The 25,497-nt window shown below is 36.0% G+C and overlaps 1 protein-coding gene across 1 annotated transcript in view; it reads left to right on the top strand.

Moving 5' to 3' along the window:
• MCF2L (MCF.2 cell line derived transforming sequence like) overlaps positions 1–25,497 on the top strand; it is a 67,998-nt gene that overhangs the window by 20,409 nt on the left and 22,092 nt on the right. The window contains exons 3-12 of the mRNA XM_015824378.1: positions 1,684–1,798; positions 3,975–4,065; positions 8,262–8,381; positions 9,783–9,899; positions 19,698–19,847; positions 20,491–20,615; positions 22,264–22,378; positions 23,456–23,575; positions 23,679–23,870; positions 24,909–25,100. Of these exons, the coding sequence (XP_015679864.1) occupies positions 1,684–1,798; positions 3,975–4,065; positions 8,262–8,381; positions 9,783–9,899; positions 19,698–19,847; positions 20,491–20,615; positions 22,264–22,378; positions 23,456–23,575; positions 23,679–23,870; positions 24,909–25,100 (1,337 nt within the window). The remainder of the gene's footprint in view (positions 1–1,683; positions 1,799–3,974; positions 4,066–8,261; positions 8,382–9,782; positions 9,900–19,697; positions 19,848–20,490; positions 20,616–22,263; positions 22,379–23,455; positions 23,576–23,678; positions 23,871–24,908; positions 25,101–25,497) is intronic.

Here is a 25,497-nt window from a genome sequence, read left to right as displayed (position 1 = left end):
TAGATAGGGAACTCATCAAATTTGCAGACGACACCAAGCTAGCAGGAATAGCCAACACTCCAGAAGACAGGCTTAGGATACAGGAGGATCTGGACAGACTTGAACACTGGGCGCTATCTAACAAAATGAAATTCAATGGTGAAAAAGGTAAGGTTCTACATTTAGGCAAGAAAAACCAAATGTATAGGTATAGTATAGGGGGTACCTTGCTCAATAGTAGTAACTGTGAGAGGGTTCTTGGAGTCCTAGTGGACAATCACTTAAATATGAGCCAGCAGTGTGCTGCAGCTGCCAACAAAGCCAACACAGTGCTAGGCTGCATTAACAGAGGGATAGAACCAAGATCACCAAAGTATTAATACCACTCTACAATGCCTTGGTAAGGCCACACTTGGAATACTGCATCCAGGTTTGGTCACCACGATGTAAAAAAGATGTTGAGACTCTGGAAAGAGTACAGAGAAGAGCAACAAAGATGATTAGGGGACTGGAGGTTAAAATATATAAGGAAAGGTTCATGGAATTGGGTATGTCTAGTTTAATGAAGAGAAGGACGAGGGAGGACATGATAGCAGTGTTCCAATATCTCAGGGGCTGCCACAGAGAAGAGGGAGTCAAGCTATTTTCCAAAGCACCTGAAGGCAGGACAAGAAGCAACGGATGGAAACTAATCAAGGAGAGAAGCAACCTAGAACTAAGGAGAAACTTCCTGACAGTTAGAACAATTAACCAGTGGAACAACCTGCCTCCAGAAGCGGTGAATGCTCCAACACTGGAAGTTTTTAAGAAGAAACTGGACAGCCATTTGTCCGAAATGGTATAGTGTTACCTGCCTGAGCAGGGGGTTGGACTTGATGACCTCCAAGGTCCCTTCCAACTTTATTATTATTATTATTATTATTATTATTATTATTATTATTATTATTATTATTATTATTATTATTATTATTATTATTATTATTATTATTATTATCTTGTTATGGTGGCTGTTTTAATGGAATATATGTATCAACTATACTTACTAACTAAAGCTTGTTGCATTGCTAAAACAAGTTAAACACGATCTCAGTAATAAAAAGAATCTAAAAATGATAAATTTCAAAAGAAGCTTCTATTGAAATGAAATACTGATTTGTAAAGTTTTAACCATTAAAAAGGTCTTTGCCCTTACAAAGCTCAAAGATGTGCATTTTAAAGATAAAATGCTTTTTATATCTTCTATTTCTCTCCTATCCCAATAGGAGTAAAAAATGTAGCAAGCCAGAGATATGCAAATACTGATATTGGAGTGACACATATTGTCCTCCTACTTTATAATATTCCACTTTGATTCAGTACAGATATACAGCCTGATCTGAATTGGTATACAGTGTTTTCAGACTATACAGTATTTTGTCAAGTATCTTGTACAAATCAAATCTATAAGCAAAGGCAACATTTCTCTTTTGAAATGAACTTTTTGGGCAGTGAGGCAAAACTACTCTAATTTTGCCAAAAATCAGTTATATAACTTGTATCTTGGTCTTCATTTTGTATCTACAATACTGGTTTTGATCTTGATCCCCATGGATGAGGTTGTCACTACAAACAATCAGTAAAGATCAATTCATCTAGTTTCATATTAGTCCTTTTAAATAACATGGTAAGGTTTATTTGGGGAATGAAATTCTTTTGTCTTTCTAGGTGGGCGAGGAAAAGATGGCTGTCCTGTCATCACTTTTCCTGAATTCTCTACGTTTAGTGAAATTCCAGAAAAGGAGTTTCAGAGTGTTTTGACATACCTCACTAATATTCCCAGGTAAGGTTATCAGCTACAATTGAGCAATCTGTACAACTTACTGAAGTCTTCCCAAATGTTTGATTCATATAATGCACACTCTTGTAACATTTTTGGCTAGGACATCTAGGGCAGAGGGAAATTTTAATGGAGGGAAGACAATTATAGAACACTGTTAATATAAAACAGGGCATATTATTATTTGAAAGAAACTGGAAGTGGGAGTTTGATTTGTTTGTTTGTTTTAACATTTTTAACCAGAACAATAAAGAAGAAACAAAATTTTCAAAACCAACAAAAGACAACAGAAACAATCTAAACTCCCAAAAAAATAATAATAACTTGACCAAAAAGGTATTACAAACTTTCTACACATATCACACTTTCAAATATTAAACAATACATAAACACCTCTAAATCTAAATTAAGGAGAATAAGATATGATTATAAAAGGTCATGAAATCTGTTCCTGAAGAAAATATATTGTGCCATTTTTGATTAGATAAAATTTCCTTTTCAAAAACAGATAATTTAAACATTGTTTGAATCCAGTCCTTCATATCAGAAATAATGCAAATTGTCCTTTTCTCAAACTAATGTAGTATATAAGTGATTTTCTTTTCCATCTCCAAATTGCTTTCTCTGCCATTAGGTACCACTTATCTGGGAATAAGCGTCAATAAGTTCCAAGTAGAAACAGGTTAGGAGATTGTACTGCTAAGATGAGAGCAGAGATGTAGCACATTTAAATACTTCTACATATTTGCTCACATGAAGTACTTTTTTTATTCATTTGACCTTAACTTAAATAAATAACTAAAAGAAAAAGAAAAAAGCAGACTTAAGCAGTTTTAAAGATTTGGATAAATAAGGTGTTTACTCAGAGCTCAGGAGATGAGATCTGGTTTTGCCAGAACAAATGCCTGGAAAAAGTGTTCAATAAATGACACGCAATTGGTGAAAGTGCCATTGTCTTACTTGTCACGTTTGGTATTGAAGTATTTGAATAATAGTTTTAGCAATACTCTTGGTTTTATCTGGAGCTAAACTATCTAGTTGTTCAGAAAGTTGCATGCAGAGCCATATCAGTCTTTAAAAATGACACAATTCCTGTAACTAGAAATGTTTCTTTTAAAGTGTGTTCCTATCCATGATGCCAATTTCAGTGAGTTCAGATTGGGCACAGCATGAGAGTCACAATCATGATATGAATGGAAACATTTTTTTAAATCTTTAAACATTTTCCTATATTTTGAAATTTTGTATTTGTTTATGAGGGACTTGGTAAGAGCAAAAACTCCCTATCCCTCAAGTAAGTGGTGGTATGTCTCTTCTTTGTCACTGAGATTCCGTTTCAGTAGCATTGTTCCTTTTTCCAATAAAGAAAAACATTGCAACTTTTTTTTCAAACACAATCTGCTCAGCATACATGATAATTAGACATTCAAGTCAATTTGGTTTATGCTTGCCTGCCATTTCTATTATATTGCAACTGGTTGGCAATCAATTTTTGACATTACATGATGGGTTTATATTGTCAAGTAGAAAACAAGAGTGGGTATCTTTGAACTCTCCAGTTGCTGCACATGCAGATGATCAGAGCAAAAGAAGGAAAGATCTTGTTGTCTCTTCCCTCTCACCTGTAGGCTGTCATGGATCTTCCTTCTTATCTCAGTTTCCTGTTTGTGAATTTCTGTTTTTGTTCACATGATCCTTTAAAGATTGGGGCTAGCAATGCCAGATTTCATAGATAGAATCAGGATATAAAACCTAGGAACTTGTATTTCATAATATGAAAGTTACATTACTCTCCATATAAAATTACATATTAGTGACAAAAATCACTTAAGGAAAAAAAGTTTTTATTCTGGAGTGAACATTATTGATCATTTTTTAAAGGATGGATTGTCACTGTACAAGGAAACACAGTGAGTTAAAAAAAGAGATAATTGTGTATAAAGTAGCATATCAGATTAATAAAACCCTGGTCTTCAGGAAGAAGGATAATGTTTTGAGCAGCTGAAGTTGCATGTAATGTTTGTTGAGTCTGTTTTAATAAGGATTATTTTATCTTTGTAATTAATTAACATACATAGTTTAATCAGCTGGTATAATAGGGCATTTTTGCTGTAAGATCTGGTGAATAACTTGTTTTCTTTTTCCTCCTCCTCCTCTTCCTCCTCCCTCTCCAACTCAGTTCACAAGATGCTGGAATTGGATTTATCCTTGTCATAGACCGCAGGCAAGACAAATGGACATCGGTGCACGCCTCTATAATGCGAATTGCAGTGAGTTGCTGTGCAGCTAATACTTTTTTCCCCTTGACAAATCTGTGTGAATTGCATTGAGTAACATGTTTGTTTTCCAAAGTACCTGGATACTATTTTTTTAATCTAGAAACTTTATAAAATTATCTGCTTCTAAAATAAATGTTGTTTATTTGAGAAGTAGAAATAATCTGTAGTAATATAAAAATGGCTTTAATAAAATTTGAAGTTTGTAGAAGCTACTGCATTATATCTAGAGATTCAGTGAATCTAATATTTTTATATCAATTTTATTAATATTCAGTTTTGTTGATTGTAAAAGTATATACAAATTACTGAACCTTTACTGATATTCTGTTTTTATTGATTGCAGAGACTTGCTTTTAATCAAATATCTGTCCATGGTAAACTACTTAATAGAGTTGAAACTTAAAAACATTTTAAGATGCTTGTTGTATTTACTAATAAAAATTTGTATATACTTTTGTTTATAATGAGGAATATAAACAGAAATTGATAGAATTTATAAGCAATTCTTCAATTATCACTGAAACTGATACTTCATTTATGCTTCTATAATGTAAAAACAGTCTTCTAGTATTGTGCTATAGATAGTCGTGTGTTATTCTTTTTCTTTTTCTTTGTGTTTGTGGTTAGTTTGGAAGGAGGCCTCATTAGTACTGAAAAATACTATATTAAAATGAGATATGCAAATCAGTATGCATTTGTACATGGTTAGATTTGTTATTTCTGGAAAATGAGAATCAAAAATAAAATTGCTGATTGTTTTATCAAGGCAACACCTCAATTTTACGCTTTCAGTGGATTAGAGATAAGCATCTTCTTCTCTTTTAAATAGCCACATCATTTAATATTTCTATAGCACAAGAACACTGCAGTTAATTATAAAGTTATTTTTTATTAGAGTCTCACAAAGGATTTTTTTTTAAGTTGATAACATTAACATTTCCAAGCCTAGCAACGTTTGGCCTAGTTCAAGTATATTCCACATCTCAATTTTCCAACTTGCAATAAGTATTGACCCTTTAATGAGGGGAAAAGGGGAGAGATAGAAAGTTGAGGGCATGATTCTCTCTCTTCTGTTGAGCAGTTGGGTCCATCAGCTGTTTTCTTGACATGAGCTTTGCTATAGTTTAGCCAACAAGATAGTTGCTGTCCTGGGAGATTAGTTAATTGATTGTGGGTTGACATGCTTGCTTCATCTTTGAGGTTGGCAGGGATGAACAGTTTTTATACCACAAATTAATAACTGTTCATCCCTGTTTGGATATAGAATATGTGTTTTCCAATTTTTAACTATAATCGATGGACAATATCCCTTATTAATTTCATTTTATGCTGTAGCAATTAGGGTAGTGGTGGTGAATCTATGGCATGTGTGCCAGAGGTGGCGCGCAGAGCCCTCTATGTGGGCACACATGCTATCATCCCAGCCCCGCCTCCCCCTGTGGCCCCCTCCTCACCAGCAGCACCCCTGGAGGAGAGTCGCCAAGGACATGGCAGCCGGGCAGCTGGGACAAGACTCTGCCCTCGCACCCCATTGCTTGCAGATGATGCTGAGGGGCGCGGGCTGAAGGCGTGGCCGCCATGGCGCTGTGGGGCCATCTGGGCAATCTGCGGCGGGCCATGGAGGTGGTAGGTGGCCCTGCAGCAGGTGGGTGGAGCGGGGGAGGAGTGGGCAGGGGTGGAGCGGAGGCAGGCAGGATGGTTTTGGGGCACTCGGTGTCTAAAAGGTTCGCCATCACTGAATTAGGGTGTGACCAGAATAAAGTTACGCTCAATATCATTCTTTGCGACCAGATTACCCTATTCTAATCTATGGTCACAGCCATTTGAGTTACCTGGGATAAGGACATTATGATTAGTACAAACTATGAAAGACCAACCCATTGTCATTTAAATCATGGTTTTGAATAATTCTTGATGTGTGGCAATAGTTTGTCTGATTCATCTGGCAGAGCATACCTCATTATTTCAATCAGAAAAAGGAGAAAGGAAGTGGTATGGAAGAGGGGGAGGAAAAGTGAACCTGTCACACATTTCTGATCTGCAGACTATAAACATAAATGTTTTGAACAACTCTGGGCAGCTTACAGTAAGGGATTGTATTATCAAGGATTGTTCAATAATAAGTACTGTCTTCAAAGTATGAGACAAATATAGAAAAGGAAACAATCCAGATCTATTGCCTCTGGCCTTGTTCTGATACAGAATTTTTCCCAAGGTGAAAACCTTACTGTATTTGGATTATCATCTTATAAACAAGTTTGTATCACATCTAAAGTTTTGGATTTTTTAAAATATATGTTTTTAATTTCTGTATTTTCTCCAAGCTTCTCCAGCTTTATGGCCCTTTTGATTTTCCAAAATTAAAAAAAAATATTCTGGGGACAAACTGATGTCAACCAAAAGACACTCTTGGAAAAAGAACAAGGATAGGGAAGTTGGAGCTAATTTTATAGCAATACCACCTAGTCAGGTAGACTTGTTTCTGAATAGTTCCTGTGGCTAAATATTCATTGTGATCTGACACTGCCTGTGTTTCCTTTATGTCCTCTACAATGCTGTGTCTGAAATATGTTTAGTTCCATGCCATTTCAGAAATGTATTTCCTAGCAGGATAGCAGGAGAATTTTCTCCATTTTTTTACTTTCTAATTCTTTTTCAGTGCAGATGATTCTGTAGAGCCAGTGTGTTCCAGGGCCCACACCCAGTTTTAAGCTGGCATTTGTGAACTTGGTGATTTATTTGCCTTTTAGTGGGTTTTTTTTAAGACTCACAAGGATTGGGAACTACTTTAAAAACTGGTTTTGAGCTGTCAAAAGTAAGCTATTGTTCATTGGCATCTAAAGCTTTAGGGGAGAACAGATTGACTATGGTGAGGTAACCATTTGAGGAAGCATAGCTTGATCAACCATGAAAGAGCTAACTGTGAAGAAAATGGAAACAATATCCTTCCAGGTGACAAGTTTATTCATTTCAGAACACTTCAGCTCATTATTAGCTTGTAGACAATGTGACAAGTTTCAGGGCATGTCAGTGAAGTATAGATGCATTTTTACCTATATTCCAGAAATTATTTCTCAGCTCCAAATTCTTTATAGAAGTAGCTTGCAGAGTTTAAAGTGCAATGACTTCTACATAATGTCTATTGAAAATATACTGTTTCTCAGAACGTCTGGATTTCTTGAACTAATATGAAATAAAATTTTATTGAAACCTAAATAAAATTGCAATTTAATGGAGAAATTTCTTCTTGAGTCTAGAATGAGTCATAAAATCACTTTCTTCTATTGTATTTTTTCGATTCGGGTTTTGTTATTGTTTTCAATTCCTCATAGAAAACCAACTTAGGAACACATATCTCAAATGCCACACACCTTATCTAAAATATAATGAAGCATTTCTGTTTCCTGATTACAACCAAAGGATCCAATTGTAGGGATGATTCTGTTTTGTTAAACAGAGAAAGTTTATTTGTTTATTTGTTTCTAAATGTGCCTAAAATGTGGTTTTTGGTTTTTTTTTGCTTATAATAAAAATTTTATTGAGGAAAAAATATGTGTGATTGTTTCTCAGACTAAGAATCTTTTGAAGGCAGAGATGGATGGAACTATATATATAGCTTAGCTTGTGGCAAGCAACATATTATTATCTATAAAATGCCCATTCTTTAGTAAAAGATTACTCATAGAAAAAAAGAGATTATGCATAATAATCACATTATTATTCTTGATAAGTTATTTCAAAGAGTCAAAGTTTCTTTTGTTCAGTATAAATATATCATCAATTAGATAATATACTGGCTCAGTTTAGGCAGTACATCAAATTATGCTTTTAGGAAAGCTTATCTAAGATTTGGTGCAATAGCTTAATTAAAAATGATATCACTTACAGAACCTAGTTCAGAACATAGATCTTGGAAGTCAGAAATAATGACTTGGTATAACGTCTGAATTGGCAGACTATAATTACCGGTACGTCTATTACTCCATAGAAATTAAACCCTAGTTTGACTATATCTTTTGAAGTTCAAAATGTGGTCCAATTTAATCTGTGGTTAATACAAAGTGTAACGTAATTTGTAAACTGATTTGTTGAATCTATTATATCTGATCTGATATATCAAAATATTACAAGAAATAATTTAGATTGTAATACATTAAATATGACAATTCTGTTTCATCATTTTGCAGACATCATTTCCAGGAAATCTGCAACTTGTTCTGGTTTTGCGTCCAACTGGATTCTTTCATAGAACTCTCTTCGACATTGCCTTTAAATTTCATAGAGATGACTATAAAATAAAGCTGCCGGTTAGTGTTTAATCTTTTTATTTTCACTTGTAATTTATTTTTGTGCACAGAGTAGTGTGATAAGTATACTGGAACAGTAAAAAATATGTCTTTACTATAACATCTTACACTTTTTTCTGCATAGGCAATTTTTTTTCGTAACTAATAAATGGACAGAATTTTCTGTAGACAAAATGATGGCTTTGAAAAAAGCACTGATTTTCCTATGTGTTTAGTGTCATATTTGAAATTAGATCATTTTTAAATAATTTAAATATTTTTACCTAGAAGATAGGAAAAAGTACTAATTACTATTCATTAAATAATATTTATTGCTTATTTCACTGAGCACATGATAGCACTTTTTAAAAAAACATGTATAAATGAGATCTATTGTAAATGTTCTTACATAACTACATTTTTAAAAAATGATTTGAAAAAACTACATTGGACATTGTGAGAGAAAGAGTAAAGCATTTATCTGCTTTTCATTAAAGAACTGGCCTTTTCCGGCTTTTAAAAGCTTTAAAAATTGTTTGATAATAATTTCAATATTAATTAAAGGACTCTTTAAATTAGCTACAGGTTTATCTATATTCATGCTGCCATAAGTTGCTTTTTGAATAATAGAGGAGTGCTGTCTTTACATGAGCTCAAAAGAATTTCTTCCAAAACTTTTTCAAACCATGCTCAGCTAATATTTATTTGATATAATTATTTGGTAAAAAGCAATTAATGGGGGGAAAAGTCACCCAAACTCACACACAAGCCTTATAGGCTAATAGGTTCTAGGATTAGTCAAAATAATACACATTTGTGCACAAGCTTTTGAGTTTTTCAGAATTGTTCTTCAAGCAGTTTAAATGCTATTACATTGGATTATAAGGCTGTGTAGTGCTTCATAGATCATTCAAAAAGGCTCATCTGATTGCTTAGGAGTACAAACATAGCATCTGTTTGCTGTTCTTTAAAACAGTCCTGTCTTTTTCCAGGATTATATCACTGTTCTCTGAAGTTGCCACATGAATCTAGGAAATGAAATGGCTGCTTTAAAGACTTCCAAAAAATGTTTACTTTTGTTAACACTCCAAAATAACACTTTTCAATCAAATCTAAAGCATTGCCAGCCCTATTAGATAAGAATAAGAACTTCTGCTATTTACATGGTGTACAAATGTCAAACTTTTCCTAGTTATTAAGTTTACAAATTGTACCAATATTATTCATAATGGTTTTGAGCTTTGATTGAAAGAGATATTTTATATGCTGTTATCATAGTGAAACTCTCCTTTATCTGATAAATCATGTTTCATTGAATATTATTATTTAGTTTCATGACTATAAATTTGCCAAAACTACCAAAGCAAAGATCCAAAATAATGTTGATTGTATTCACTTGATGCTGTGATTTCTGTCTTATAGATCATAATGCTGAGCTCACTAACAGAATTAAATAACTATATTGATATAGCCCAGCTAACTGAAGATCTTGGGGGTTCCCTAGATTATTGCCATAATAGATGGATTACACAGCGCACTGTAAGTTTTTTTCCTCTTTCTATTTTATACTCTGTTAATAGATACAAACTATTGTATCTCGAAAACATTAGGACTAATGAATTTGGAAGTGTTGATATGTATTAAAAGGAGTGTTTTAATAAATTTTGAGAAAATACATTTTTTTTTTCAAAACTATCCTCATGAACATATCTCATAGATAGATAGATAGATGATTGATTGATAGATAGATAGATAGATAGATAGATAGATATGTTGTTGTTGTTGTTGTTGTTGCTGTTGTTGTTAGTTGAGAAGTCGTGCCCAACCCATCGCAACCCCATGGACAACGTTCCTCCAGGCCTTCCTGTCCTCTACCATCTTCTGGAGTCCATTTAAGCTCATGCCTACTGCTTCAGTGACTCCATCCAGCCACCTCATTCTCTGTCGTCCCCTTCTTCTATTGCCCTCAATCTTCCCCAGCATTAGGCTCTTCTCCAGTGAGTCCTTCCTTCTCATTAGGCGGCCAAAGTACTTGAGTTTCAACTTCAGTATCTGGCCTTCTAAAGAGCAGTCAGGGTTGATCTCCTCTAGGACTGACTGGTTTGATCGCCTTGCAGTCCAGGGAACTCGCAGGAGTCTTCTCCAGCACCATAGTTCAAAGGCCTCAATTCTTGTGCCTTTCTTATGGTCCAACTTTCACAGCCATTCATTGCAACTGGGAAAACCATGCCTTTGATTATACATACTTTTGTTGGCAGGGTGATGTCTCTGCTTTTTAGTATGCTGTCTAGATTTGCCATAGCTTTCCTCCCCAGAAGCAAGTATCTTTTAATTTCTTGGCTGCAGTCCCCATCTGTGGTGATTGGAGCCCAGGAAGATAAAATCTGTCACTACCTCCATTTCTTTCCCATCTATTTGCCAGGAATTGAGAGGGCCGGATGCCATGATCTTGGTTTTCTTAATGTTGAGTTTCAAGCCAACTTTTGCACTCTCCTTCTTCACCCGCATCAAGAGGCTCTTTAGTTCCTCTTCACTTTCTGCCATTAGAGTGGTATCATCTGTATATCTTAAGTTGTTGATATTTCTCCCAGCAATCTTAATTCCAACTTTTGATTCATCTAGCCCTGCCTTTCTCATGATATGTTCTGCATATAAGTTAAATAGGTAGGGTGACAGAATACAGCCTTGCCGGACTCCTTTCCCAATTTTGAACCAATCAGTGGTTCCGTGTCCAGTTCTCACTGTTGCTTCTTGACCCGCATATAGGTTTCTCAAGAGACAAATAAGATGGTCTGATACTCCCATCTCTTTAAGAACTTGCTACAATTTGTTGTGATCCACACAATCAAAGGCTTAAGCATAGTCAGTGAAGCAGAAGGAGATGTTTTTCTGGAACTCCCTAGCTTTCTCCATGATCCAGCATATGTTGGCAATTTGATCTCTAGTTCCTCTGCCTCTTCGAAATTCTGCCTGTACTTCTGGAAGTTCCCGATCCACATACTGCTGGAGTCTAGCTTGTAGGATTTTAAGCATAACTTTACTTGCATGTGAAATGAGTGCAATGGTGCGATAGTTTGAACATTCTTTGGCATTGCCTTTCTTTGGAATTGGAATGTAAACTGACCTTTTCCAATCCTGTGGCCACTGTTGAGTTTTCCAAATTTGCTGGCAAATTGAGTGTAGCACTTTTACTGTATCCTCTTTTAAGATTTTGAATAGCTCAGCTGGAATACTGTCACCTTCACTAGCTTTGTTGTTGCTCAGCTTTTCTAAGGCCCATTTCACTTCACATTCTAGGATGTCTGGCTCAAGGTCAATGACCACCTCATCGTGGTTATCAGGGATGCTAAGCTCGTTCTTGTATAGTTCTTCTGTGTAATTTTGCCACCTCTTCTTAATCTCTTCTGCCTCTGTTAGGTCCCTGCCATTTTGGTCCTTTATCATGCCCATCTTTGCATGGAATGGATCTCAATTTACAACTGTAAGATAACTAGAATTTCTATTGTATGTCATGTCGGTCTTAAGTAAAGGCATCCATGTGACTGGCCCAACTTTATGACTGTAGATAAAAATATAGTTGCAAAGAATGTGGTTAAAAAGAGGAAAGCCATTAAAAGAGGCATAGAAATTCCAAGAGATTTTGTTGGACATTTTAAAAAAAAGCTTTTGAAGAGCTAAGCAAGGATTTTCCAGCATAATGAATGGAATTAGAAATAAAAGTAATGAAATGGCTTGAGATGAAACTCAAGTGAGGACTGCTAGACCAAGTATTATAAAAGTAGCACCTGAAATAATGGGGCTGAAACAAATTCTGGAAATATGTTTGTCAAAAGAGATGAAAATGGCCAACAGAATTGACATTTAAGTATATGAGAAGATATATAAGCATAAGTTGATGGAAGTGCAGATAGGGTTCTTAATTGTGTATGGTGAAATAAGGGAAAGGGTGTTGAATGAATGTGAACTCTCTACAAAAAAATCAGAAGGGATCTATATTAGTGGTTCCAAACCTGTGGTCCACGGACCCCTAGCAGGGGGGGGTGTCCATGAAGCCTTGAAAAATTGTTATGATTTAAATCCTGAGTTAAATCTTGAGGGTCCGTAGCCCTAGTCCATGGCCACAAAAGATATTTAAATGGGGTCCATGGTGAAGAAAAGGTTGAGAACCACTGAAAGAAGTACATTGAGGTGCTTTAATCTCAGGTGGAATTATTCCGTTGCAGAACAAATGCATGGAAGAAGAAGGAATAGATGAGAATGTTGTGGTTGGATAGAAACCCTGAAGAAGTATGAGATGAGGACTTTAAAAAAATAAAAGGGAGTGTATGAAGTGGTATCTGGTCATGTAGATAGATGCACATCTATTTTTCAAAAATAAACAGGTGCAGAGGGGTTGGTTTAGTATAATTTAGCTATATTTCCATTTCTTTCATTGTGTCTTTTGTTTGGCTTATTGTAGCTTGCTTCCTTTGTGCACTTTGCATGAATATGCAAGTATGTAACTAAAACATTTAAAAATGATATTTAATATCATAAGTATACTTTAAAAGTTTAAGGATATATTGTTAAGGAGTTAATAGTGGAGATAATTTTTACTAGAATATATTTAGCTGGGCTTTGAACTATGGAGTCTTGGAACTCTCAAAGAAAAAACATCAAGCTCACCAAAACTGGCAAAGCAAGCTAGTGTATATAAACAAGGAGTAAACTCCATGCTCACTTGCATGGTTGATGATGCCTAGTTGGGTAATGAAATGTCTACAAGCACCAAGGACCACCACAGATATTTATGCCTTTTGATATATTTATATTTAAAACAAAATATATAAGTACATCTCTTTTGTGTCCAATGTGTGTGTGTGTGTCATATATTTGTAATTCATAAGGCTATAGAGAGCTTTGCTCAAATGGTTAAGGAGACAGCTCAAACACTTCAATCCTTTGGGGATGAGCTTGCAGAAACAGAGCTACCAAATGATGCTCAGGCCACCAGCTACCTCCTTGCAACACATACAGAAAGGAGAGACAAACTGAAGGTATGTTAGAGCATTTGTTACATAAGATAATTTTATTGAGTTAGCCCATTAATTGATGTTTAGTTTTATTTTCCTTTACAAATGTTTCGTTTGAATGTTGTGTGATATCCTCCCTTTAAATCAGTGCCAGTAAATTTTATGATCCTTCACATTTTCCATGGAACTAAAGTTTTAAATATTGCTAAAACCGTAATAAAATCCCGAAATGCAGATTATTATAAATATGGCAAAGCAATTCCTGTGACATGATTTTTATCTATAACAAGTGGACTATTTTTGCCTTATAATGTTAGAATAAGCTTTTGGGGTTTGTGCACACAAACACACACAATTAGGTTTTGTAATTTTTTTGATTTGTTTGTTTATTTGTTTATTTATTTATTAAAGTCTTTTTATACCACCTCTAGATTTTACATGTACTATGAGCAGCATAATACATTGGTGCTGATTTTCTATCAGTGTAAAATCACACTGTTGTTCAACTATGTTAAAAAAAAAATTGAAAGCACATATTGGAGTTTGCCACACACCACAGGTTACCCATTCTTGGCTTACACTGTATTGTTTCAAAACCCTGGGATGGCATTTCAAAGTTGAATTCTCATGTAACAGAGCCTAACTATATACTCTTCAACTTTTCTATAGGAAGATTTGAAAATAGCTTTAAGGCAAGATCATGATATTCTCCACGATATTCGAAAACCAGTCCTTGAAAATCCAGAGTACAAACTGAATCCAGATCAAATAGAAAATCAAATTACTGTGGAAAGGTGAGATACATCTAGTATTTAATATATATTTTCACTGTATTCCTGTTTTTCTGTTTCCAAAATCTTCCTGATAGTAATATTTTAATACTTTTGTGAAGGTCCAATATTCACCTTGCCAGTGCCATCTGGCAAGTTATGTTATCTCTCTCAGCAAAAGAATGAGAATGAGAGAATATCAGGCAAAATACAGGGTTGTACATACATATATACACACACACACACACAAGAACGTAGGTATAATAAATTGCTTAGATTGAGTCAGAGAAGCAATTAATTAAACCACTTTTCCCCAACCAGTGTAAACCTCAACTGTCCCAAATTTGGTTTGGGAATTCTGGGATTTGAAGTCCATATATTTGGAACAGAGTCCAGGTTGGGAGAGGCTAAACCAGATTATAACATTACATGTGGTTTAACATGCTTGTTTGTTTGTTTGCATGGAATATCAAATTCTTGACTTCTAATATATTAGACTTGGAAAAGAAATAGAATAGATGCCCAAGCTTTTTATCTCCCTTTTTGATTTCATGCCTTCCCAACGCAAATTAAATACATCCATTATTTTGTATGTTCCTAAAAGTATATTTCAAGCCTCTGTGCCCCTCAGTTTTCTAGCACAGGGCTTTTCAACCAGTGGTACGGGTACCATCTGTGGTACATTGGCACCTGGCAGGTGGTACGCGCCCATCCAAGAAAAGTGGTAATGGGGGAGGGGAATGAGCTGAAACGGTGGCAGCACCGCACAAACCTGAGCGAGAGATGGCTGGAGCTGCAGGGCTGTCAGGGCTCAGAGGAAGTGCCAGGATCAGTGCCGCTTTCCAGCTGATCAGCGCTTCTTCAGGGCTGTCAGAGTTCAGTGGAAGCGCCAGGATCAGTGCCAGGCTCCAGCTGGAGCTCAGTGCTGATCCTGGTGCTTCTGCTGACCCCTGAAGAAGCAGCAATCAGCTAGAATGTTGCAGCATCTCCAGGGTCTTGGCAACTGATTCATATTTATGACGGTCAGTGTCCCAGGGTCATGTGAAGTGACCAAAACCTGCTGCAACCACCCAGCAGATGGGAATAAAAACCAAACACCCCCCCACCCCACCCCTGCTGCCAATCCTCAACAGAAATGCTCACAACAGTGAAAACCTCGGGACAGGAGGAAGAGCGCCGCCGGGCGGGCAGGCAGGTGTCTTGCTCGGTTGTGGCTTGGGGGAGCACTTTTTTCAGTGCCATTGTAACTTCAAACAGTCACTAAGCGAACTGTTGTAAGTCGAGGATTACCTGTACTTTATCACTTTTTTCCTTTTTTTGGTCAAGTTTTTGACATCTTGCTGGTGGTACTCGGATGTTGCCATATCCTAAAAGTGGTACAATGGGTGAAAAGGTTGAAAAGCCCTGGTCTAGCAATCTGTTATCAGTCTTCCTGACACGCACACACCGTCCTTCCATCAATCTGCCTTTTCCACCAATTTTTCCAGTACATTAGATTTTCATTTGATAATTACTGTATTTTTCAGTGCTGTGATTTTTTTCTAACAGTTTCATATCCTTTCCCTTCTTGGGATTTCTCATTTCCCTTATCCCATCTTCAATTGGGGAATACATGATATAAAACTGCTTTGTCTTTTGTCTTTTAAGGCTTTTATCTCAACTAGATGAGACAGAAGCAGCTTTTGATGACTTTTGGTATAAACATCAACAGAAGCTTGAGCAGTGCTTACAACTTAGATATTTTGAAGTGGATTTCAAAGAGGTATATGATATGTTGGTCTAATTAAAACAATTCTGGATTAGCAGTATTTTTATTTAAAATTTGGAATTTATTTAAAAGCTTCCATTATTCTGTACTAGAAAATACATTTCATCAGAGATGTTTTTGATCATCCTTTGTATGATTAGCATTGTATACAGTAGTAATAATTTACATACGATATATATAAAATAGTAATTTAAATATTTAAGTGCCAAAACATTTCATCAGAGATGTTTTTGATCATCCATTGTATGATTACCATTGTATGGTAATAATTTACATACAATATACATACAATAGTAATTTAAATATTTAAGTGATAAAATGAAATTAAAAGCATAATAATTATAGTTTACCAGTATTGGCTTACTTGATGTGCCTTAATAATTTAAAAACTTGTCTAGTTTAATGAAAAAAGGAACTAGGGGTGTTCCAATATCTCAGGGGTTGCCACAAAGTTTTTAAAGTCAAGCTAGACAAGTTTTAAAGTCAAGCTATTCTCCAAGGCACATGAGCAGAACAAGAAGCAATGGATGGAAACTAATCAAGGAGAGAGGCAACCTAGAACTAATGAGAAATTTCCTGACAGTTAGAACAATTAATCAGTGGAATGACTTGCCTCCAGAAATTGTGGGTGCTCCAACGCTGGAGGTTTTTAAGAAGGAGATTGGACAACCATCAGTCTGAAATGGTATAGGGTCTCCTGCTTGACCAGGGGGTTGGACTAGAAGAACTCCAAGTCACTTCCAATGGTGTTATTCTGTATGCTCTAAAGCAGGTATGTCAAACTCACGACGTCACATGACGTCATGAACGTATTGGCCAGTTTTGCCATTGCCGGCAATGGGGTGGGCGTGGCTTCCACGTGATGCGTCCTGCCTGCAGGCTGGCAGTTTGACACCCCTGCTCTAAAGAACCATAATATAAAGTTTCTCAAAAATTATTGCTTATATATGTTTCTATGATCATGACCCCTAGTTGATTTCTGTGATCCAAAGTCTGATTTGTAGCTGTGCTACACTGTTGTGACTTACAAAAATTGATATATTCTATTTCATTTAGGTCAAAACAGAACTTGATAGTGTGTCTGAAAAATTATTTCATTTCATGGAAACGGGAAACAGCAGTTCACATGTGGAGCACCTTCTGAAAGATCTTGCCAGTTTTGAAGAAAAATCACAAGTAAAGATATAAGGATTCTTTATTTTGACACATTTTTCTGTGGGACATATTTATAATGAGATAATGTTACAACTTATATTTTCTGCTATATTATTTTCCTTAGGAAGTTTTGGGAAAAGCCAGCCTATTAATTTCCAAAGGAGACCAGTTTNACTGCTGGAGTCTAGCTTGTAGGATTTTAAGCATAACTTTACTTGCATGTGAAATGAGTGCAATGGTGCGATAGTTTGAACATTCTTTGGCATTGCCTTTCTTTGGAATTGGAATGTAAACTGACCTTTTCCAATCCTGTGGCCACTGTTGAGTTTTCCAAATTTGCTGGCAAATTGAGTGTAGCACTTTTACTGCATCCTCTTTTAAGATTTTGAATAGCTCAGCTGGAATACTGTCACCTCCACTAGCTTTGTTGTTGCTCAGCTTTCCTAAGGCCCATTTCACTTCACATTCTAGGATGTCTGGCTCAAGGTCAATGACCACCTCATCGTGGTTATCAGGGACGCTAAGCTCGTTCTTGTATAGTTCTTCTGTGTAATTTTGCCACCTCTTCTTAATCTCTTCTGCCTCTGTTAGGTCCCTGCCATTTTGGTCCTTTATCATGCCCATCTTTGCATGGAATGGATCTCAATTTACAACTGTAAGGCAGCTAGAATTTCTGTTGTATGTCATGTCGGTCTTAAGTAGAGGCATCCATGTGACTGGCCCAACTTTATGACCTTTTTGCGGCATTCACTGTGGCATTTTTTGCTGGAAATCTTAAGTGCTGACTTCCAGCAACAATAAATAAATAAGTAAGTTATAAATTGCATTCAAGTGACCAAGGACACTGCAGATGGCCATAAATTCAGGCTGGTTGCAAGTGTCCAGAATGTGATCACATGACTGCAGAGGCAATCATCATAAATTCAGGTCATAAGTACTTTTTGGAGGATTGTAACTTTGAAAAGTTACTGACTGGTCATAAGCTGATGACGATCTATAGTCTCATATAGAGTGGAATGGAACTTTAGGGGGAAATGAGCATGATAGAAAAGTGAAAAAAGTGAATAATGCTGGAGTGAATATACAACAACTACGGAAAGAGAAAGAGTAAGCCCTGTATGAAAAAGTGTTAGAACAGAGGTTGTTTTCCCAATAGAATGAAGGCAAAGGAGACCTAAGGAAATAGGAAATGTAGCTTGATTGCAAAGAAAAAAAATAAAAATAAATTGCAGAGTACCATGAAATGTGTGGAGAAGGGTTTGAAAGGATGTTTGGTAAAAATATTACCTATGTGCGTGATAAAAATATAGCTGCAAAGAATGTGGTTAAAAAGAGGAAAGCCATTAAAAGAGGCATAGAAATTCCAAGAGATTTTGTTGGACATTTTAAAAAAAAGCTTTTGAAGAGCTAAGCAAGGATTTTCCAGCATAATGAATGGAATTAGAAATAAAAGTAATGAAATGGCTTGAGATGAAACTCAAGTGAGGACTGCTAGACCAAGTATTATAAAAGTAGCACCTGAAATAATGGGGCTGAAACAAATTCTGGAAATATGTTTGTCAAAAGAGATGAAAATGGCCAACAGAATTGACATTTAAGTATATGAGAAGATATATAAGCATAAGTTGATGGAAGTGCAGATAGGGTTCTTAATTGTGTATGGTGAAATAAGAAGGGATAGGGTGTTGAATGAATGTGAACTCTCTACAAAAAAATCAGAAGGGATCTATATTAGTGGTTCCAAACCTGTGGTCCACGGACCCCTAGCGGGGGGGTGTGTGTCCATGAAGCCTTGAAAAATTGTTATGATTTAAATCCTGAGTTAAATCTTGAGGGTCCGTAGCCCTAGTCCATGGCCACAAAATATATTTAAATGGGGTCCATGATGAAGAAAAGGTTGAGAACCACTGAAAGAAGTACATTGAGGTGCTTTAATCTCAGGTGGAATTATTCAGTTGCAGAACAAATGCATGGAAGAAGAAGGAATAGATGAGAATGTTGTGGTTGGATAGAAACCCTGAAGAAGTATGAGATGAGGACTTTAAAAAAATAAAAGGGAGTGTATGAAGTGGTATCTGGTCATGTAGATAGATGCACATCTATTTTTCAAAAATAAACAGGTGCAGAGGGGTTGGTTTAGTATAATTTAGCTATATTTCCATTTCTTTCATTGTGTCTTTTCTTTGGCTTATTGTAGCTTGCTTCCTTTGTGCACTTTGCATGAATATGCAAGTATGTAACTAAAACATTTAAAAATAATATTTAATATCATAAGTATACTTTAAAGGTTTAAGGATATATTGTTAAGGAGTTAATAGTGGAGATAATTTTTACTAGAATATATTTAGCTGGGGTTTGAATTATGGATTCTTGGAACTCTCAAGGAAAAAACATCAAGCTCACCCAAACTGGCAAAGCAAGCTACTGTATATAAACAAGGAATAAACCCTATGCTCACTTGCATGGTTGATGATGCCTAGTTGGGTAATGAAATGTCTGCAAGCACCAAGGACCACCACAGATATTTATGCCTTTTGATATATTTATATTTATATTTAAAACAAAATATAAATATATAAATACATCTCTTTTGTGTCCAATGTGTGTGTGTCATGTATTTGTAATTCATAAGGCTATAGAGAGCTTTGCTCAAATGGTTAAGGAGACAGCTCAAACACTTCAATCCTTTGGGAATGAGCTTGCAGAAACAGAGCTACCAAATGATGCTCAGGCCACCAGCTACCTCCTTGCAACACATACAGAAAGGAGAGACAAACTGAAGGTATGTTAGAGCAGTTGTTACATAAGATAATTTTATTGAGTTAGCCCATTAATTGATGTTTAGTTTTATTTTCCTTTACACATGTTTCGTTTGAATGTTGTGTGATATCCTCCCTTTAAATCAGTGCCAGTAAATTTTATGATCCTTCACATTTTCCATGGAACTAAAGTTTTAAATATTGCTAAAACAGTAATAAAACCCTGAAATGCAGATTATTATAAATATGGCAAAGCAATTCCTATGACATGATTTTTATCTAGAACAAGTGGACTATTTTTGCCTTATAATGTTAGAATAAGCTTTTTGGGTTTGTGCACACAAACACACACAATTAGGTTTTGTAATTTTTTTCGATTTGTTTGTTTATTTGTTTATTTACTTATTAAAGTCTTTATACCACCTCTAGATTTTACATGTACTATGAGCAGCATAATACATTGGTGCTGATTTTCTATCAGTGTAAAATCACACTGTTGTTCAACTGTGTTAAAAAAAAATTGAAAGCACATATTGGAGTTTGCCACACACCACAGGTTGCCCATTCTTGGCTTACACTGTATTGTTTCAAAACCCTGGGATGGCATTTCAAAGTTGAATTCTCATGTAACAGAGCCTAACTATATACTCTTCAACTTTTCTATAGGAAGATTTGAAAATAGCTTTAAGGCAAGATCATGATATTCTCCACGATATTCGAAAACCAGCCCTTGAAAATCCAGAGTACAAACTGAATCCAGATCAAATAGAAAATCAAATTACTGTGGAAAGGTGAGATACATCTAGTATTTAATATATATTTTCACTGTATTCCTGTTTCCAAAATCTTCCTGATAGTAATATTTTAATACTTTTGTGAAGGTCCAATATTCACCTTGCCAGTGCCATCTGGCAAGTTATGTTATCTCTCTCAGCAAAAGAATGAGAATGAGAGAATATCAGGCAAAATACAGGGTTGTACATACATACACACACACACACACACACACACACACACACACAAGAACGTAGGTATAATAAATTGCTTAGATTGAGTCAGAGAAGCAATTAATTAAACCACTTTTCCCCAACCAGCGTAAACCTCAACTGTCCCAAATTTGGTTTGGGAATTCTGGGATTTGAAGTCCATATATTTGGAACAGAGTCCAGGTTGGGAGAGGCTAAACCAGATTATAACATTACATGTGGTTTAACATGCTTGTTTGTTTGTTTGCATGGAATATCAAATTCTTGACTTCTAATATATTAGACTTGGAAAAGAAATAGAATAGATGCCCAAGCTTTTTATCTCCCTTTTTGATTTCATGCCTTCCCACGCAAATTAAATACATCCATTATTTTGTATGTTCCTAAAAGTATATTTCAAGCCTCTGTGCCCCTCAGTTTTCTAGCACAGGGCTTTTCAACCAGTGGTACGGGTACCACCTGTGGTACATTGGCACCTGGCAGGTGGTACGCGCCCATCCTAGAAAAGTGGTAATGGGGGAGGAGAATGAGCTGAACCGGTGGCAGCACCGCACAAGCCTGAGCGAGAGATGGCTGGAGCTGCAGGGCTGTCAGGGCTCAGAGGAAGTGCCAGGATCAGTGCCGCTTTCCAGCTGATCAGCGCTTCTTCAGGGCTGTCAGGGTTCAGTGGAAGCGCCAGGATCAGTGCCAGGCTCCAGCTGGAGCTCAGCGCTGATCCTGGTGCTTCTGCTGACCCCTGAAGAAGCAGCAATCAGCTGGAATGTTGCAGCATCTCCAGGGTCTTGTGATTTACATTCAGATGCTTGGCAACTGATTCATATTTATGACGGTCAGTGTCCCAGGGTCATGTGAAGTGACCAAAACCTGCTGCAACCACCCAGCAGATGGGGGGAATAAAAACCAACCCCCGCCACCCCTGCTGCCAATCCTCAACAGAAATGCTCACAACAGTGAAAACCTCGGGACAGGAGGAAGAGCGCCGCCGGGCGGGCAGGCAGGTGTCTTGCTCGGCTGTGGCTTGGGGGAGCACTTTTTTCAGTGCCATTGTAACTTCAAACAGTCACTAAGCAAACTGTTGTAAGTCGAGGACTACCTGTACTTTATCACTTTTTTCCTTTTTTTTGGTCACGTTTTTGACACCTTGCTGGTGGTACTCGGATGTTGCCATATCCTAAAAGTGGTACAATGGGTGAAAAGGTTGAAAAGCCCTGTTCTAGCAATCTGTTATCAGTCTTCCTGACACACACACACCGTCCTTCCATCAATCTGCCTTTTCCACCAATTTTTCCAGTACATTAGATTTTCATTTGATAATTACTGTATTTTTCAGTGCTGTGATTTTTTTTCTAACAGTTTCATATCCTTTCCCTTCTTGGGATTTCTCATTTCCCTTATCCCATCTTCAATTTGGGAATACATGATATAAAACTGCTTTTATCTTTTGTCTTTTAAGGCTTTTATCTCAACTAGATGAGACAGAAGCAGCTTTTGATGACTTTTGGTATAAACATCAACAGAAGCTTGAGCAGTGCTTACAACTTAGATATTTTGAAGTGGATTTCAAAGAGGTATATGATATGTTGGTCTAATTAAAACAATTCTGGATTAGCAGTATTTTCTATTTAAAATTTGGAATTTATTTAAAAGCTTCCATTATTCTGTACTAGAAAATACATTTCATCAGAGATGTTTTTGATCATCCTTTGTATGATTAGCATTGTATACAGTAGTAATAATTTACATACGATATATATAAAATAGTAATTTAAATATTTAAGTGCCAAAACATTTCATCAGAGATGTTTTTGATCATCCATTGTATGATTACCATTGTATGGTAATAATTTACATACAATATACATACAATAGTAATTTAAATATTTAAGTGATAAAATGAAATTAAAAGCATAATGGTTATAGTTTACCAGTATTGGCTTACTTGATGTGCCTTAATAATTTAAAAACTTGTCTAGTTTAATGAAAAAAGGAACTAGGGGTGACATGATAGGGGTGTTCCAATATCTCAGGGGTTGCCACAAAGTTTTTAAAGTCAAGCTAGACAAGTTTTAAAGTCAAGCTATTCTCCAAGGCACATGAGCAGAACAAGAAGCAATGGATGGAAACTAATCAAGGAGAGAGGCAACCTAGAACTAATGAGAAATTTCCTGACAGTTAGAACAATTAATCAGTGGAATGACTTGCCTCCAGAAATTGTGGGTGCTCCAACGCTGGAGGTTTTTAAGAAGGAGATTGGACAACCATCAATCTGAAATGGTATAGGGTCTCCTGCTTGACCAGGGGGTTGGACTAGAAGAACTCCAAGTCCCTTCCAATGGTGTTATTCTGTATGCTCTAAAGCAGGTATGTCAAACTCACAACGTCACATGACGTCGTGAACGTATTGGCCAGTTTTGCCATTGCCGTCAATGGGGTGGGCGCGGCTTCCACGTGATGCGTCCGGCCTGCGGGCTGGCAGTTTGACACCCCTGCTCTAAAGAACCATAATATAAAGTTTCTCAAAAAATATTGCTTATATATGTTTCTATGATCATGACCCCTAGTTGATTTCTGTGATCCAAAGTCTGATTTGTAGCTCTGCTACACTGTTGTGACTTACAAAAATTGATATATTCTATTTCATTTAGGTCAAAACAGCACTTGATAGTGTGTCTGAAAAATTATTTCATTTCATGGAAACGGGAAACAGCAGTTCACACGTGGAGCACCTTCTGAAAGATCTTGCCAGTTTTGAAGAAAAATCACAAGTAAAGATATAAGGATTCTTTATTTTGACACATTTTTCTGTGGGACATATTTATAATGAGATAATGTTACAACTTATATTTTCTGCTATATTATTTTCCTTAGGAAGTTTTGGGAAAAGCCAGCCTATTAATTTCCAAAGGAGACCAGTTTATAGAAAACAAGCATTATGCAGTGGACTCTATTCTTCCCAAGTGCAGTGAACTCCGACAACACTATGAAATGATTATTTCAGAAGTGAATAGAAAAAGGGCTCTCCTGAACCATTCATTTGAATTACATAGACGGTTGGAAAAGGTAAACCTAATCTTATCCTCTTCCCTTCTTACTTTTTTATATACATCTTTATTAAGATTTTTAACAAGATAAAAACTAAAAAGAAGTCATATTTAGAATAAAGTAGAAAGGAAATGAAAGAAAGGAAATATAAAGAAGTAACTTCAAATTGTCTTTTACAACTGTTATAAATATAAATTAACATCTTCCTCTGTGAATATAGCATGGCTTTTATTTTTTCTATATTTTTTTCTAAATCTCAACTATAGCTATCTAGCTATCTATATTTTTTTCTAAATCTCAACTATAGCTATCTAGCTATCTATATATCCACCTATCCATCCATCCCACCTTTATTATTTTTACAAATAACTCAAGGTGGCAAACATACCCAACATATCCTCCTCCTCCTCCTCCTCCTATTTTCCTCACAACAACAACCCTGTGATCATAAATTCATTTTTTTGGTTTCACACAAAAGGTCTATAAGGGGTTTCCAGTCAGCATTAAACTTAGTTAATGTCTTTTCTCTCCATTTTCTCTCTTATTTGCTGATTAAGCTTAAATCTACAGGTAGTCCTCAAAGTATAATCTTAATGAAGCCTAGATTTAGATTGTGACAAATCAGAAAAATGTCTTCTTTCAGTATATGGGATGTGGTCATGTCATACAGTTGTGGACTGTTTGTGTGAGAAGAGAAAACTTTGATCTCGTTTTTTGTCTCATCTTCTGAACAGTTTCTTTTAGGGTAAACATTATACATAATACAATGCAGTGTTTAAAAATGCCAGTAGTGTGTGCTTTTATTGTGGCTGAATATTTTCTTGATTCAACTGTCTTTGGAGATAAAATCTTTCATCTCTTCCACCATTTCCAAGTTTCACAGTTCTGTCTCTGGATCAGCCAAGCTCACTTACCACTCATCCTCACAATATAGTAGCCTGAATAGTACAATCAAAAGAATCCTGGTTTCTTCAAATCATTCTGCTAATTTTGATAACATAAATAATTTGTATAATGCAGCATTTTCACGATGTGTTTTTCTTGGCTCCCTTGTAGTGCATGAAGTGGTGTGATGATGGAATTTATCTGCTGGCTTCTCAACCTGTAGACAAATGCCAATCGCAGGATGGAGCAGAAGCAGCTCTGCAGGAAATTGAGCAATTTTTGGACATGGGTGGTGATAATAAACTCAGGGAACCAAGTTACTTGTCCAAAGAATTTGAAGTTATCCTCACTGAGGAACTAATGGTAATCTTAATATCAAGATTTCAGAACAATATTTCATCACAGTTTTACAAAAACATATATACAGTAAGCAGTGACTTGGAATATTTGAGTTGAAATCACTTAATATGTCTGTTCAGCTTACTGAACCAAAATCTCCATAAACTATAACATCAATGGCCTAGGTGGGTAACTTTTCAAGCAAATTAACTGTTTGGTTAAAGAACTCACTTATAGATGTTTAACATAACATAAATAATGTGGCAGTGTATTTGTCATTGCTAAATTTCCATAAGTCATTTAATTTACTGGAAAAGACACCCAATTACTGCAATATAATATTTTTGAGATTTGGGAATCATAAATATTACGGATGCTCTTAAATACACTATCTTATATCAACACTCCTTATTTTAACAGA

Source organism: Protobothrops mucrosquamatus, unplaced genomic scaffold, assembly GCF_001527695.2.
Source record: "Protobothrops mucrosquamatus isolate PMUCROS unplaced genomic scaffold, P.Mucros_1.0 scaffold2214, whole genome shotgun sequence".
NCBI classification, from domain to species: Eukaryota; Metazoa; Chordata; class Lepidosauria; order Squamata; family Viperidae; genus Protobothrops; species Protobothrops mucrosquamatus.
This window is presented reverse-complemented; position numbering and strand designations above follow the sequence as displayed.